The 15,075-nt window shown below is 50.5% G+C and overlaps 1 protein-coding gene across 1 annotated transcript; it reads left to right on the plus strand.

The window, feature by feature from the left end:
* Positions 1–685: 685 nt before the first annotated feature.
* Fmod (fibromodulin) lies at positions 686–11,753 on the plus strand. The gene is made up of 4 exons (XM_075988014.1): positions 686–789; positions 1,031–1,076; positions 4,022–5,010; positions 10,024–11,753. Exons 3-4 carry the CDS (start codon positions 4,029–4,031, stop codon positions 10,173–10,175), a joined length of 1,134 nt encoding a protein of 377 aa, XP_075844129.1. The 5' UTR covers positions 686–789; positions 1,031–1,076; positions 4,022–4,028; the 3' UTR covers positions 10,176–11,753.
* Positions 11,754–15,075: the final 3,322 nt, after the last annotated feature.

The following is a 15,075-nucleotide window of genomic DNA, read 5'->3' on the forward strand; positions in this document are numbered from 1 at the left end:
GCCTACTACAAACTAAAAGAAAAAAATCATAAACAAGAGAGCTGGAGAGATGGCCCAGCAGTTAAGAGCCCTAGCTGCTCTTCCATAAGACACAGGTTCAATTCTCAGCACCTACATGGCAGCTTATAATCACCTCTTACTCCAGTTCCAGAGAGTCTGATGCCTTCTTCTGGCCTCCTTGGGCACTGCACTGATGTGGTACACAAAGGCACATTCGGGCCAAACACTCCTCATATGCATAAAATAAAATAAAATCTTCTTAAAAAGTGTAAGTCAGATCCTAGTGTGTCTCCTTCATAAAACATGTTTCTAAACATTTAGGCTAAAATCTTTCCTGTGGTCTAAATGCCTCCTTGCTGTCTAGAGCCCGCCTATCTCTCCAGCTTCATCTTCCCCTGGCTTAGGTGTTCCACATCTGTAAAAGGCGTATTAACAATAAGAAGAATCCCTAACTTTCCATCTGTTCCAGGGGCAGAAAGTGGTCGCCATCAGCAGGAGGCAGAGCAAGTCCTCCCGGCAGCCTGCTCTCTTGTGCACTAGTCCAACACCCGACTACAGAGGGTGTTTGAGCCAAGAAAGACAAGCACAGCCTCCCTGAGGGGACCAGGGTTGCTGAAAGAGTTAAAAGACTTTTTCTCCAAACACTGGCCCTCCCTCTCCTGTGTCTGCTCTATGGGCTTAATGAGAAATCCAGGCACTTCACAAGGGACTGTACGAATAACTTCAGGGGCATCGCTAACTCCTTCGGCAGCAAGAGACCTGAGGCTGCCAGCGCTTCAGGGAAGATAAGTACGTGGAAGGAAGGTGGTTTTTACAGCATTGGGCGGACAGAATTTTGTGGAGCTCGGTGTGAGCTCCTCCCGTAGGGCAGAACTGAAAAAGCCCGCTTAGGCTCCTCAGCCCCTCTTCAAGATATTTGATTAGGAATTTGGGGGCGGGCCCTGGCGGGGCACAGACTAGCACACTCTCTGTAGGCACTCACTCCTCTCTCTCTCCTCCTCCTCCTCTCTCTCACATTCTCCAACCCAAGGAGGCCAGACAGAAGGACGGGGTCACTCTGAACGGTTCAACCCAAGGTAAGTGTAGTAATATTACTTTAGGTTTTGTCCCTTGTAATTCTACAAGAAGAGAGAAAGGAAAGGTGCAGACTGGGGAGTCGAGTAGGCAAAGATGGGTTATTCCTCCCACCTGGTCCGTGACACCCATGGATGCTGAAGAGGGGTTACGGCAGGGAGCGTGAGCTTCATCAAGTTACTGGATTCCTAACAGCTCCCTGTGGGTGTTGAGAGCTTCCATTTCACAAGCATGATAGAAATTGAGAGAGCCTCTCTGCTGCTATCCATGAATCCCAGCATGCTTGGGGCTTGGGGCACTTTGGAAGGTGGTCTTTGAATGTCCCAGAAATCTCATAGAGAGGGGCAAGGTACCCAAATGTTAGGGGGTAAGTTTTGTGTAATATGTGTATTGTTGGGATGAAAGGGGGAGAAAAAAAGAATTGACCATGTCTAGGGAGTCATGGCTGCTCTTCCATAAGACACAGGTTCAATTCTCAGCACCTCCATGGCAGCTTATAATCATAAGCTGGAATGAGGTCCCCCTCAGCCCAGGAGATGGCTTTTAGTTTGACCTCAGCTCAGATAGAGAGAATTTCCCTAGAGTGAAGAAATGACAAAGTACAGTAGCTTCTGAGTCAGAATCTCCAAGTCTGAGTGAACCGCCCCAGGGATCCTCACACTGCACAGAAGGTCACTAGCACAGAAACAATTTAAGGGATTGCAACCCTGAAGCAACATTCTAGATTGGTGGGGTAAGGAGGGGCTTGCACTGCTACCAAGCAGCTATGCCTCTGAGGAGAGGCCACCGTGGCTGGGCATGGAGCCCCCTGGAAAGTCGAGTCTTGAAGAGGAAGGTATCTCCTTTCTGCCAAAGTGCCTAGTCTGGAAGCGGGTGGAATGGAGACAGAGGCTTAGTGTGCCAGCCCTCTCTAAACAGCCACCTTGGTCGGTCCTGCAGCAGCCCAGGGCTGTGCATGGAAAAAATGCTATCTTGGCAGTAGGCCGCTCCATCCGTCTTCTCTCCTGGCCTGAGTCAGGGACCAGCCAGCATCCTAGGCTCCTCAGACACACTGTGGCTCTTTGTTCAAGGGCTGTGACCGCCCAAGGATGAGCCAGGGTGCCCATTCTGAGCCGTCCAGCAGATGGTGGGATGAACAGACCTCTGATGGAACTGTTTCCAGGGAGCAGCAGGGCCTGACAGGGATGGTGCCCAAACATTGAGTAGTTAGAGCGTCATAGTCAGGGCACCTCTCATCAGTTCATATAGAATCTAATGTTGTCTTTAAGCTCGTCTCATGCCCTGTCCACATTGCCAATCCCAGCATGGTCCAACAGTGAGAGCGCACCAGGAGACTCTGTTAGGCCAGGAAAGGTTCCAAGCACTCTCTGTCTTGACAGCTGTGTTCTGGGAGGTCCCCCTGCTCACAGGGACTGTGCAGTGCCCTTGCCGCAGGAACCCGGGCTAGGGTCCCCAGGCCAGATATGACACCCTGGTCTCCATCTTCTACACCTCCAGCCTCTCTCCTGGAGACCCCAGTGTGCCTTGTTCTTGTCTTGTTGGCGTAGCAAGCTCCAAGGAGACAGGTTCCTCAACAGTGTGGGTGATAAATAAGCCTAGAAAGACAGGTGACATCAACTAGAGGAGGTAGCTTCAAAGAGGAGAAGGGATGCAGCAGGCATAGTGACACATGCCTTTTACCCCAGCACTGGCAAAGCAGAGGCAGGCAGATGTCTGGGAGTTCCAGGCCAGCCTGGTTTACAGAGTGAGTTTCAAGACAGTCAAGGCTGTATAGAGAGACTCTATCTCAAAGAAAGAAAGAAAGAAAGAAAGAAAGAAAGAAAGAAAGAAAGAAAGAAAGAAAGAAAGAAAGAAAGAAAGGGAAAAGAAAGGAAGGAAGGAAGGAACGAAGGAAGGAAGGAAGGAAGGAAAAAGAAAAAAGCAAAGAATGAAAGAAAAGAAAAAGAAGAGGGATACTAAATTCCACTCCTGGCTATAGTTCCATTTCTATCCAATTCTCAGTGCCCCTGATCCATTTCAGTTGCCTCTCACGTAGCTATTGCAATCCCCATGGTGGGTGAGGGGAGTATTAAGTCTTCAGGACCACAGGAAACAGAAGCAGACCAGGCCAGACACAGTACAGTCAGCCCAGAAAACAACCACTAAAGCCGTGCTGGGTTCCCAGCCTGGAAAGTCTGGCAGTCAGGGTACACATGCAGCCGCAGAGCTGCTAACCAGTGCATTTTCTCACCCAGAAGACTCACAGACGATGGCGCTCTGGAGAATAGCCCAGACCTTGTGGTGGCCACAGGGGAACCACACCCTTCCACACACTCAGGACCAGAAACCCCCAGGCTGCCTGAGAGATCAAAAGATCTTCCAGAAGTCACTCAGCTATTCCCTTTCCACGTCTCAGTCAATTCTGAAGGCATCCTGGATACGGAAAGAACCAGGAGACGCTTGGGTTTGAGCTTTCAGAAAAGATTTCCCTGGGAGTCCAAACTAGATGGGAATTCAGACCTCAAAAGTATGGCGACATTAATGGTACAGGAAGGTTTACAACTTGGGGGAGAGGATGTTGTGTGCTTCTCAGCTTCAACAACAGAACCTTAGGGTGCTAAGAGAGGTGAAGGACCTGCCCCCTTTTCCAAACTGTGGCCCCCCCTTCCCCAAACTGTGGCCCCAGGCCTCTGCCTCTCAGATTCCATTCTAACCTCAGACTCCTTTTGTTTTTGCATGAGCAGAAGTGAGAGAGCACTGACCTCCCCCAGACACCGGCCCTGTTCCCTGGGTGTGCAGACCCTGTGGGAGGAGGCACTTGGAAGGAAATGCGCACCTCCCGCCCTCCAGTGCTTGACTGGGTAGTGTCATCTGTGTAGCTCAGACCCTGTGGCCACCCTGAGGCGCCGTCTCCCCTCTGGCACCTTCACTTATGCCCCCACTTGCTCTGCTCTCTCCCTCTCTCCAGAGACAAGATGCAGTGGGCCTCCGTCCTACTGCTGGCAGGGCTCTGCTCGCTCACCCAGGGCCAGTATGATGAAGACTCTCACTGGTGGATCCAATACCTCCGGAACCAGCAGCAGTCCACCTACTACGACCCCTATGACCCTTACCCCTACGAGCCCTCGGAGCCTTACCCCTACGGCGTGGAAGAAGGCCCAGCCTATGCCTATGGTACACCTCCTCTACCAGAGCCCCGGGACTGTCCCCAAGAATGCGACTGCCCACCCAACTTCCCCACAGCCATGTACTGTGACAACCGCAACCTCAAGTACCTGCCCTTTGTGCCCTCCCGCATGAAGTATGTCTACTTCCAGAACAACCAGATCTCCGCCATCCAGGAAGGTGTCTTCGACAATGCCACTGGGCTGCTCTGGATTGCTCTCCATGGCAACCAGATTACCAGTGACAAGATAGGCCGGAAAGTCTTCTCCAAGCTGAGGCAGCTGGAGAGGCTCTACCTAGACCACAACAACCTGACCCGGATGCCCGGCCCACTGCCCCGATCCCTGCGAGAGCTCCACCTGGACCACAACCAGATCTCGCGGGTGCCCAGCAACGCCCTGGAGGGCCTGGAGAACCTCACAGCCTTGTACCTCCACCACAATGAGATCCAGGAAGTGGGGAGTTCCATGCGAGGCCTCCGGTCCCTGATCCTGCTAGATCTGAGTTATAACCACCTCCGCAGGGTGCCCGACGGTCTGCCCTCAGCCCTGGAGCAGCTGTACCTAGAACACAACAATGTCTACACCGTCCCTGACAACTACTTCCGGGGCTCCCCCAAGCTGTTGTACGTGCGGCTGTCTCACAACAGCCTCACCAACAACGGCCTTGCTACCAACACCTTCAATTCCAGCAGCCTTCTCGAGCTCGACTTGTCTTACAACCAGCTGCAGAAGATCCCTCCTGTCAACACCAACCTGGAGAACCTCTACCTCCAGGGCAACCGGATCAACGGTGAGATCTGGGGGAGGGAAGGGGCCCCTACAGTGCTAATGGGGATACAAAAGAAATGAGCACAGGGAACCAAACGATCAATCAAAACCCTCACCACCAAAGCTTGCACTGGCCCTCCAGCAGAGGTAAGAAAGCCACTATAGAGCTGGCTGGCTCCAAAGGCCACTTCCTAGGAGAAGCAAGTTTCAAGGTGAGCACAGCAACTGTGGGGAGGCAGGATGAAAACAGTTAGCAGGGGGTGTTGCCAGGAAGAACTGGTCACTTAACAAGTCATCTGTGGGGAACATCCAGGGAGCATGCGTGAAAGGAAGGGAATCTCGTGTTAGGAGCAGTGAGAGATGAGTCTAGAGAGTCTCTAGAGTAGTGGTTCTCAACCTGGGGATCGAACGAACCTTTCACAGGGGCCATATATCAGATATACTGAATATCATTTCATGCATTCATAACAGTAGCAAAATTACAGTTATGAAGTAGCAACAAAAATAATTTTGTCATTGGAGGTCACCACAATGTGAGGAACTGTATTGAAGGGTCGCAACATTTCTAGGTTGAGAACCACTGCTCTGGAAGGATATTCAAGAAGAGATTTTTGTTATCTTTTGGGGTCTGACTCAAGAGGAGGTCGGGCCAAAGGGCCGAGGTCTCTGAACATCCTTACGATCACCAACAGATATAGCCTCTCTGTTGGCCCCATGACTCCTGCCGGTGCAGCCTAGTCTCCTGGTTTGGGTGTTTATTTTTCAAACTTACCAGTTGATGGACAAGAGTGGGCAGCCTCTCAGAGCTGAGTGTGGGACTCTTTCTTGCCAGTTCTCCCTGGAGTCCAAGGAGCCTGTGGTGGCAAAGGTCCTCCCTGAGGCAACGTGAGCAGGCTTTGAACAGGAGCACGGACTGGGAGTTTTATAAGAATTTCTCTGCACAGACGGGACCACAGGAGGCTAAGAGCTAAAAGATGAATGTCTGACTGACAGTGGCCTTTCAGCCTCTTTCTGTTAGGATCTCACGCTCAGAACATGCTTGCCTTATCCCAGTGGTTTCTGATCTCAGCTGGGAGGCACTGAGCCAGCATTTAGCTTCCCTCCGCTGTGACCCAGTGTGCTCTGGGCAAGGGAGGCCTGTGAGTGACCACACAGAGGACTTTGAAGTTCCTTTGACCTGCAGAGAAGGAATGAGCCATCAAAGCACAGGAGAGACCCAGTCCTGTCCTCTCCCTCTCCCCTTCTCCTCTCAGGGGGACAGATCAGTCATTTGGCAAGATGTTAACAGCCAGCCAGCCTTTCTCAGAGGGAATAGGGGAGGTTGCAGAGGGGCTGTGAAGGGAAAAGGTGTCTGTCTGGTCCTTTCTTTTGAACTGCAAGGCATATTACATTGGTTTTTTACTTAAAGTCTCTCTTTTCGGGGAGGAGTCTTGTTAGTCCCAAGGTGATGGCGGGAGTCATTTACTCTATCTTAAAGATATCACACACACACCCCCCAGAGTTTGGCATTTTCTCACGATTTGTGTCCCACCCTGCAGTCACCTCCCACCTACTCTGAATCCAGAAGAGCTGACATATGAGAAATGTCACATGACATGCTGTACCTCGTCCAAGTGCAGCCTTGAGCATGTGGCAGGAAGGCTCTCTGGGAAAGAGCACAGAAGCTAACGTCTAGCCATTCATTCAGAGCGATGAGACAAGAAGAGGCTGTGCCACCGCATCTCTCATCCCCTTTCTGTCTTTATGCAGAAATATCCGGTCAGACACAGGGCGATCCCTCTCCTGAAGGCAGATCCAAAAGTAAATCATTCAGGGAGTTGCTCCAAGGCCCTGAAGGAAGCTCTCTGTTCAAATCACTAGAAAATGGCCGCATCTACCCCGGATCCCTGTGTGACCAGTTTGGACCTAATTCATCCTTCCCTCTCCTGGTTATCATTTATTCTCTCTCCCGGCTTCTTTTTAATAAGCAGAGTAACACCGCGCCATAACATTCTTGTGTTAGTAAATCTCGCGTGCACAGTGTACGATCCAGTTTCACAGTCAACCCATGGTAACACGCGGTCAGCTTGCCTTCTTGTGGCCATTTCAGAGTGGACAAGTCCAGTTTGGGTGCTTGTTTTCTGAATTTCCAGGATGGGCAAGTAAGGTATAAAGAAAGAAAAACCATCTCTCCAGGTCACCCAGCCTAGGGAAGAAAGAACCCTCAACCCCTGCCCTTTGTAAGAGCTCGTAAAGGCAAGCATCTCTGAGAACAATGGGCAGCCCACCCGGCTCCCTAGCCTGCCCACCACATACACTGAGGAAAGCAGGAAGGAGCTCTTCCTGCGCTGGCAGCCGGGGACCATGTTGGGGTGAAGGTGTAAAAAGAACACTTACGGGGTGGGGAGACAACAGAACAGGAGCTCCAGACCTGCGTGCAACTCGGCACAGCCCCCCTTCCCTTCAAAGCCTTCCTCACTTTTTCCAACCTGGCCGAGAGTGCGGAGGCAGAATCATGGAATGTTATTCAGAGGCTGTGGGATCCAGTGGTGCGGGGCAGGATTGGAATTTGGAAAGACTTATGTCAGTATTTAATCTGGGCTGGAAAACGTCTGCCAGGGCCTCCTCGCAGAAGCCCTGACCTACTCTGTGGGTCTGAGGAAGGTAGTGGGGGGGCTCTCAAAATCCCACAGACATCGGATCTAGATGTTGTGTCTAGTTGCTCATAGATGTGGCCCACATTTATGTACCCATAACTGAGTCTTGGATTTTTAGCACAGTCTGCAGGCTCCCGGTTGGGATGTCTATCTCAGTCCCAAATAGAATAATAGGAAGTGACAAAGATGTTGGCCACCTCATGTCTCCCCAAGGTCCCTGTACACAGATAACAGACCCAGCCTCCATCTGAACTATACCCACTAAATCTGTTCCCAAAGATCAGAGGGAAAACAAAAAAAAATCCAGATCTTCTCCCCCCCAAAGGGTATTTCCCAGCACCCCACTCTTCCAGGGGCCTGATTATTCTCCAGCCCATCTTGGTCAGTTCTTAATGGAGATTAAAAACTGATGGTGTTAATTCAAAACCATATTCCTCCTCAGCCTTCTGTGCCATCTTCCTTGGCAACCTTCATTTTCACACTCACTGCCTCCCCGGAGGAACCCCCTCCCCATTGTCTCTGAAAAGTGGGTTAGCTCCTACCAGCCCTGTTCTGATCGTAGTTCCAGGCACCTCTGCAAGAAGAGGGGAATCTCTGGTGTGACAAAGGCAGCCCTGCTCTACCCCGGGCTGCAGCTGCCAGTGTTGTGTGGATCATAGCTCCAGACCCCATTGGCACCTCTGACAAGAGCGGCCTTCTGGGGCCCCAAGTGGAAGGCGGCCCCCACAGGCTTCACCATGTCCGGTGCCGACGTTGCCATCTCCCTTGGAGTTTTGACTGGGATCTGGATTTTTTGTTTTCCTTTCAAATGACTGGCAGCAGACCAGAGACCGGTAGTTGACTCTGGTTGACTCACCCAAGAGGACAGCAGGGATAACTGTGGGAGGCTTTGTGTTGCAAGAAAGTTATGATATCTGTTCCATGGCTTAGGGGAACTCCTCTCCAAAAGAGTCCTCTGTGACTTCTGAGAGTAAAAAGGAGCAAGGTCCTGAGGGGATGGCTCTGCCTCCACCTCCAGACCAGAGTTCAGAGCCCTGGAACTCACAAGGTCCAGAGGAAAGGACACCCAAGGACATTCGGGGACAAAGCACAGGTGGAAGTGGGAATTTGGGGCCTGTGCTTCAGAAGCTAGAACCGCACCCCAGTGGTGGTGACAGCCCGCCTATAATTCAAGCCTCAAAAGACAGAGGATCCCTAAGGCATGATAACTGGCTAGCTAGCAAGAGCAGACGTACCAGCAAGCTCTGGGTATGACTGACCTTACTTACCTCAGGAAAAGAAGGCAATTGACGAGGATTCCTGACAGTTGCCCTTGGCCTCCATATGCATGCACAGATGTGCACACACATACAGGTGTTTCACATACATGTAAACATGATACACATACACATGAAAATGGAAAAGGGGAAAAATAATGAATAACAGGGGCAGACTACAAGGTGTGGTGGTACACACCCGAAATCCCCCACTCAGCACGTGGAGACAAGAGCATCTGGCGTTCAAGGCTATGCTTAGCTACATAGTCAGTTTGAGGCCGGTCTGGACTATATGAGATCCCATCCCCAAAAGTAAGTGACCCATGTAATCATATGCAGGAGGCAGGGGAATCACTTATTTGATTTTGTTTTGCTTAGTATGTTTTTTTTTTGAGACAGGGTATCTCTATGCAGCCCTGGCTGTCCTGGAACTCACTGTGGAGTTCAGTTTGACCTTGAACTCACAGAGATCTGCTTGCCTCTGCCTCCCTGGCCTTAGACTAAAAGGCCTGCAACACCACACTTGGCTGTTCATTTGACTTTGGAGCACTGTGACAATGCTCGGTTTCCAGCCTACCTTCCCCTTCCAGGCTCCTGAAGGCTTGGCACACAGACACTCCTCTCTAAAGCCCGGATTTCTCTCCTTCACTTCCTACCACTTTCTAGACCTGTGAAATGACAGGAAATATTCAAGAACGGTGTCCCTCCACTTCCGGAGCGTCCTCCTGGTGGTGTGTCATTAGCAAAGCCCTCCTCCCAGAGGCAGCCGAGCTTTCGCAGCCGCTGTCGTCCATACCTACACTCTGCTTCCCCCTGCTGCCCACAGATGAGAAAAACACAAGGCTTAGTGGGACGACCGCTCAAGGACATGGGGGGCGGGCAGCGGAGCAAAGTACAGGTGGGGGTAGGGGAACCGGAGGCTGAATTGCAGAAGCTGAAACGGGGCCGGGTCTGTTCCCAGCACTGTCCCAAACAATGCCAATCCGTCTGACTCCAGCTCTAGCCCTGATACTCCACTCTTCCTCCCCACCCCTGCCCCAGTCTTTATTTCAGGGATTCAAAAGGGCCCTCCCTCTAAGCCGGTTTTTTATCTGACTTCTAAGCTGGACTTCTTCCACCCGCCCATCCTTTTTGTCCCGCCAGAGTTCTCCATCAGCAGCTTCTGCACGGTGGTGGACGTCATGAACTTCTCCAAGCTGCAGGTGCTCCGCCTGGATGGGAACGAGATCAAGCGCAGTGCCGTGCCTGCGGATGCGCCCCTCTGCCTGCGCCTCGCCAGCGTCATCGAGATCTGAGGGGCCTCGCTCCCGGCTCGGGCTCGGGGCATGCGGCCCACAGTCACCCGCTGCATTCGGCTTGGATGGTCTGGTTTGGCTTTTGCTGGATGGTCTGAAGCAAGCAGGTGACACAAGTCTCCTTTCAATAGGCAAGGTTAGGTGGATCAGAGACCCTGTCAGATTCTGCAAAGGACAAAAGTAGCGGAGGAATAGCCTTAGAGTCCAGCCCCCCAAATCTTCCTATCACTCAACCTTCCCCATGATCTGATCTGGCAGAGTGTAACCTTGCATAAACAATAGCATATAACCATTTTCAGACAATCTGACTTTGGGGGCTGTGCTCAACAGCACGGTCCAGCCGCTGCTTCTGCAGTTACTCTGGGCTCCTATTCATTGCTCCTCAAAACATACCTCTTGCACAGCCACCCCCTCCTAGACCCAACCCAGCCACTCTGCCCTCTCTCACTAAGGCCTCTTCTATGCCCTAGGCAGTCAGGAGACACACTCCTCCTCAGGCCCCCATGGTAGCTGTTCAGCAACCTGTGGAGAGAGGCCACACTATTGTCTGAGGCTAAAAGGGTGCCTAAGATCATCACTACGCCTCCCTAACCTCCTGTTTAAAGCCACCAAATCGAAGGTCATCAGCAGACTGATGATGTCATGGCTTGACAACCAGTTCTGTAATGGAGGATCAGATTCAAAGCAGGGAAGGGTTACCTGGTACCATCACATCCATAATGTGGGTAGGGAACAGTCACACCTCAAACAGGCAGAACTGAAGGGGCAGGCCCTGTCCCCGGTTTCATCTGCCCCAACACGATCTGTGCCCCTTCTTGGGCTTTAGTCTTGAGGCGGCAGCAGCGTGGTTTTCAAAACATGAGAAAGACCCATCCTTCGATCCAAGTAGGGAAGTTTGGTGCCCGATGGCAGAAGCAGACTCCACCAGCCTTGGGCCCACCTGCTAGCCCAGCCTAGGGAGTGATCTCAGTAACTGCTTTGTCCCTAAGGCTGGAGCCTAAGGTACCAGCTTTGCCAGAGATGCTCGCTTGGGTGCAAGAAGCCCAAACTAGGCCAAGTCTTGCTACCCTGGGCATGGATTCCTGCTTTACTAGGTGAAGCCACGCCTCTTGCCCAAAGGTGCCTGGGATTTGTAGTGTGGCTGACAGCAATCCTGTCTTCTTTCTAAAGGTGATGTTGCCTGGGCACAACCCACAGGCTCTTCTAGATCACACTGGGATGGAGCTGTCTGGGCAGCCAGCAGCAAGGACCAGTTGAGGGATGTTAGCCTGAGTCAGGTCTCTGTCCAGACACCTTACAGCCCTGATTCTGCGTGCACTTGGGAGCAAGTGTCTCTGAAAAGGGGAGGGGTGGAGGAGGGTGCTTAGACTGTGTCCTGGGCTCCAGAATCTCCAATCCACAAAAGCCAGACCAGCTTGTTTCAACAAGGGAGTGCCGCGTGGGGGGCAAGGCTGCCCTGCCCAGGGCTCTTGGGACGCACCTGCACGTGAACACCGTCATGCCTCTATAAAGGGTCCTCAGCATGGGGCGTGCATGAGTGGTGGCTAACCTGGCTAATAAAGTTATTTTATCCATGCATCTGCAAGGATGGAGTCATTGGTAGCAGCCCTCAGATTTGCCTCAGGACACCTAGTCACACAGGCCTCGAGCTGTATTCGTTCTTTCTTTTGTATTCTTCTCGAGTAAGTGTAGCTAAGAGCTTTTAAAAAGTAGCCAATACAAAAAACTCAAGTTAGCAAGTGTGTTATAAACTTAAATCTCACTACTTACACACCCACTTGTCTTCCAGGAGAAAGAAAAACTGGTTTTGAGGGTTGCTTTTTTTTTGTTGGTTTTGTTTCTGTTGTTGTTGTTGCCCCCCCCCCCCCCCCCACACACACACACTAAATGCTTTTCTCCCGCCTCCCTTGCCAACTCTGTAATTCTGGACCTAGCTGCGCCCCGTACTGTTATGTTAATGGCTTCTGCCCTCTAGTGGCTCCTGCCCAGAACTGAGAGCTGTCTGACCTAGCAAAGCTCACTTGGTCCTGGAAGAACTAAGTCTGCACCCACCTACCTACTTTCCACTCCTCTTGGTCAATGTTTCTTGGAACCCTTCAGGTGCCAGATGCCAGGCTAAGAACTTAACATTGTCTTGAAGTACGAAGGGTGTTTGCCTCTGCACCTTTGGTGCAGAGGAAAGCCGAAGTGGCTGAGGATAAACACATGCCAAATTCTGACTGCCCCAACTCCTTTTTTGTGAAAGTGAACTGGGGAATGTTTTAGGAAAGAGTGTGAAAGATGTGAGTGCCTTGGAGATTCGGTATGGGTGCCAGGGAAGGGTGAGGCGATGGGACACTTATGAAGGGGTCTAGCCAAACAGCTGCAGGTTCTTAGCAGCTCAGCTACCCCAACTGCATTAACTCTTTCTGATTACTATGGCAGACACCTGACATCAGCAACTTAAGGGGGTAGGGTTTATTGCAACTCTTAGTTTCACAGGGTCTTGCTTGTTCTACCACAGGAGTAAAAATGGCAGCAAGTATGTGGCAAAGGACCATTCACATCACAGCAGAGCAGAAAGCAGAGAACAAAGCAGCAGCTAAGATCTGAATATAACACTCAAAGATTTGCTTCTAGTGACCTTCTGCTCTCTAGAATCTACCTCCTAAATTTCCATTGTAACTGGAGGCTTCTCTCCCACCCACCAGTTCACTCTAGGGCTTAATATTAATTACAAACTGGCCCATTAGCTCAGGCTTATTACTAACTAGCTCTTACAACTTAAATGAACCCATTTCTATAATTCTATATTTTACCATGAGGCTCATGGCTTATTAACTCAATCTTGCTTCTTCAGTGACTGCTGAGGTCTCTCTGACTCTGCCTTCTTTCCCCTTGTCTCTTTGCTTGAATTTCCTGACTAGCTATATTCTACCTGGCTATTGGCCAAATTAGCTTCTTTATTATCCAATGGTAATAAGACATATTCGCAGCATACAGAAGCATCATCATTCCGTAGCTCCCAAAGTAGACCCACCAGCTGCAGAACAAACATGAAAACAGGAGACCATGGGGGACATTCCAGCTCCAAGCCATGGCATCCCATCCTAGCCTACAAAGGATTATGGGCATCTCATATGGTAAAATATACTTTAACCCAACTTCAAAAGTTCTGAGGTTTTTGTTTTGTTTTGTTTTTGTTTGTTTTTTGTTTTTTGAGACAGCATTTTTCTTTGTGTAGCCCTGGTTGCTCTGGCCTTTGCTTTGTAGACCAGACTGACCTTGAACTCAGAGATCCACCTGCCTCAGCCTCTTCGGTGCTGGGATTAAAGGCATGCACCAACACCACCATCTGACTCCAACAGTCTTAACAATCCCAACACCTTTCAGAATACGGATGTTCAAAGACTTTGCTGGGACTCAAGGTGACCTTTTAGTCAGGAGGCTCAATAAGTCAAAAGAACGCTACCTGTTCATAGTCTATGGCAGAGGGGTGAGCTTTCCTATTCCTACAGGAAGATGGGGAGAGAGAAGAGTTGGAACTAAAGCAAAACCAAAACCCAGCAGGGCAAAGGTCAACTCCTGCAGCTCCATGTCCAGCATTTAAGGCAGCATGATGTGATTCCAGTGGACACTGGAGGCCCTGGCCATGAGCCCTTATAACATTTGCGATACACATGGTCTTTTTGTTTGGGCCATGCTCCTTAGACATCCTGTGTTCCTGGCACCGACTACATCATAGGGTATCCATCACAGCTTAGGTGTTGCCTTTATTGCTTCATGAATTCATTGCTTCTCACAGCTCCTCGACAGGAAATCCAGACTATCACCTGGCCTCACAGACATATCTCTGGAATCTTGCGGGAAATCCCCATGACCACATAACCCTTGCTTTCTCCATACCTGCAAAAGTAGCCCTGTGTAAACAATGCCAAGTTCTGCTGCCAGCTTGAGCGGCAGGGGGTGGAGGCGGGGGGGGGGCTTCCTTGGACTGTGCTACAGAGGTCTCTGGGTGTCTCGGCAGCTGGACCCAGGAAAACCCCTTGGGAGCACAGCACCCCATTGGCATGCTCTTTAGAGAAGTCTTTCAAATGAGCTTGCAGCTTTACACCCTGAAACCTACATGAATGAGATCTCAGTAATTTTTGCAGTGTCCCGAGGAACCTTCCAATTGTCTTAATACGAAGCACTCAGCTTTTTCTATGGTCATTTCTTTATCTGTAACCTTAAACAGCTCCCTTTCCTGGCCAAACTGTGTGTTTCTTGCATCCTTCTGATCATTTTTTCCAACCCTAATCCTCATTGTAAACCTGCCCCAAAGCACCCAGCAATGGCCATGCCCCAGCTCAAATGCTATCTTGATATTTCCTCCACTAGATTATCTGTCTATTACATTTCCATTTTACAACACTTAAAATTTCAGAGCGTGGGAAATACGTACATAAATTCTTTGCTGTAATCCAACACAAATAGCTCCTTGAGTCCTTGTTCACATTTAAAACCTCACGAGAGCTGAACATGGTGGTGCAGCCTTTGATCCTGGCACTTAGGAAGAAGAGACAAGTAGATAGATCTCTGTGAGTTTGAGGCCAACCTGGTGTACAGAGTGAGTTCCAGGACAGTCAGAACTTTGTAAAGAGATCCTGTCTCAAAAAAACAAAACAAACAAGCATGGAAAAACCCTCACAAGCCAGGCCTTTGTTGTTTGCGATTCTATTGGATTCGGGTCTTCTGAACACCCATCAGAATCACCCACAAGCTGTTCTCACAGCAGTCTAGGGCTTCTGCGGTCTGCATCCCTCAGACTTCCAAACTTCTCTTGCAAACCAGTTTGAAAGGCCTCAGAACCATGTGGGCTGAGCTAATCATAAGAGTGTCCCTACTTCCCTGACACTGATAAGTTACTTCCCCTTGTACA

This window comes from Microtus pennsylvanicus, chromosome 10 (genome assembly GCF_037038515.1).
Source record: "Microtus pennsylvanicus isolate mMicPen1 chromosome 10, mMicPen1.hap1, whole genome shotgun sequence".
Lineage (NCBI taxonomy): Eukaryota > Metazoa > Chordata > Mammalia > Rodentia > Cricetidae > Microtus > Microtus pennsylvanicus.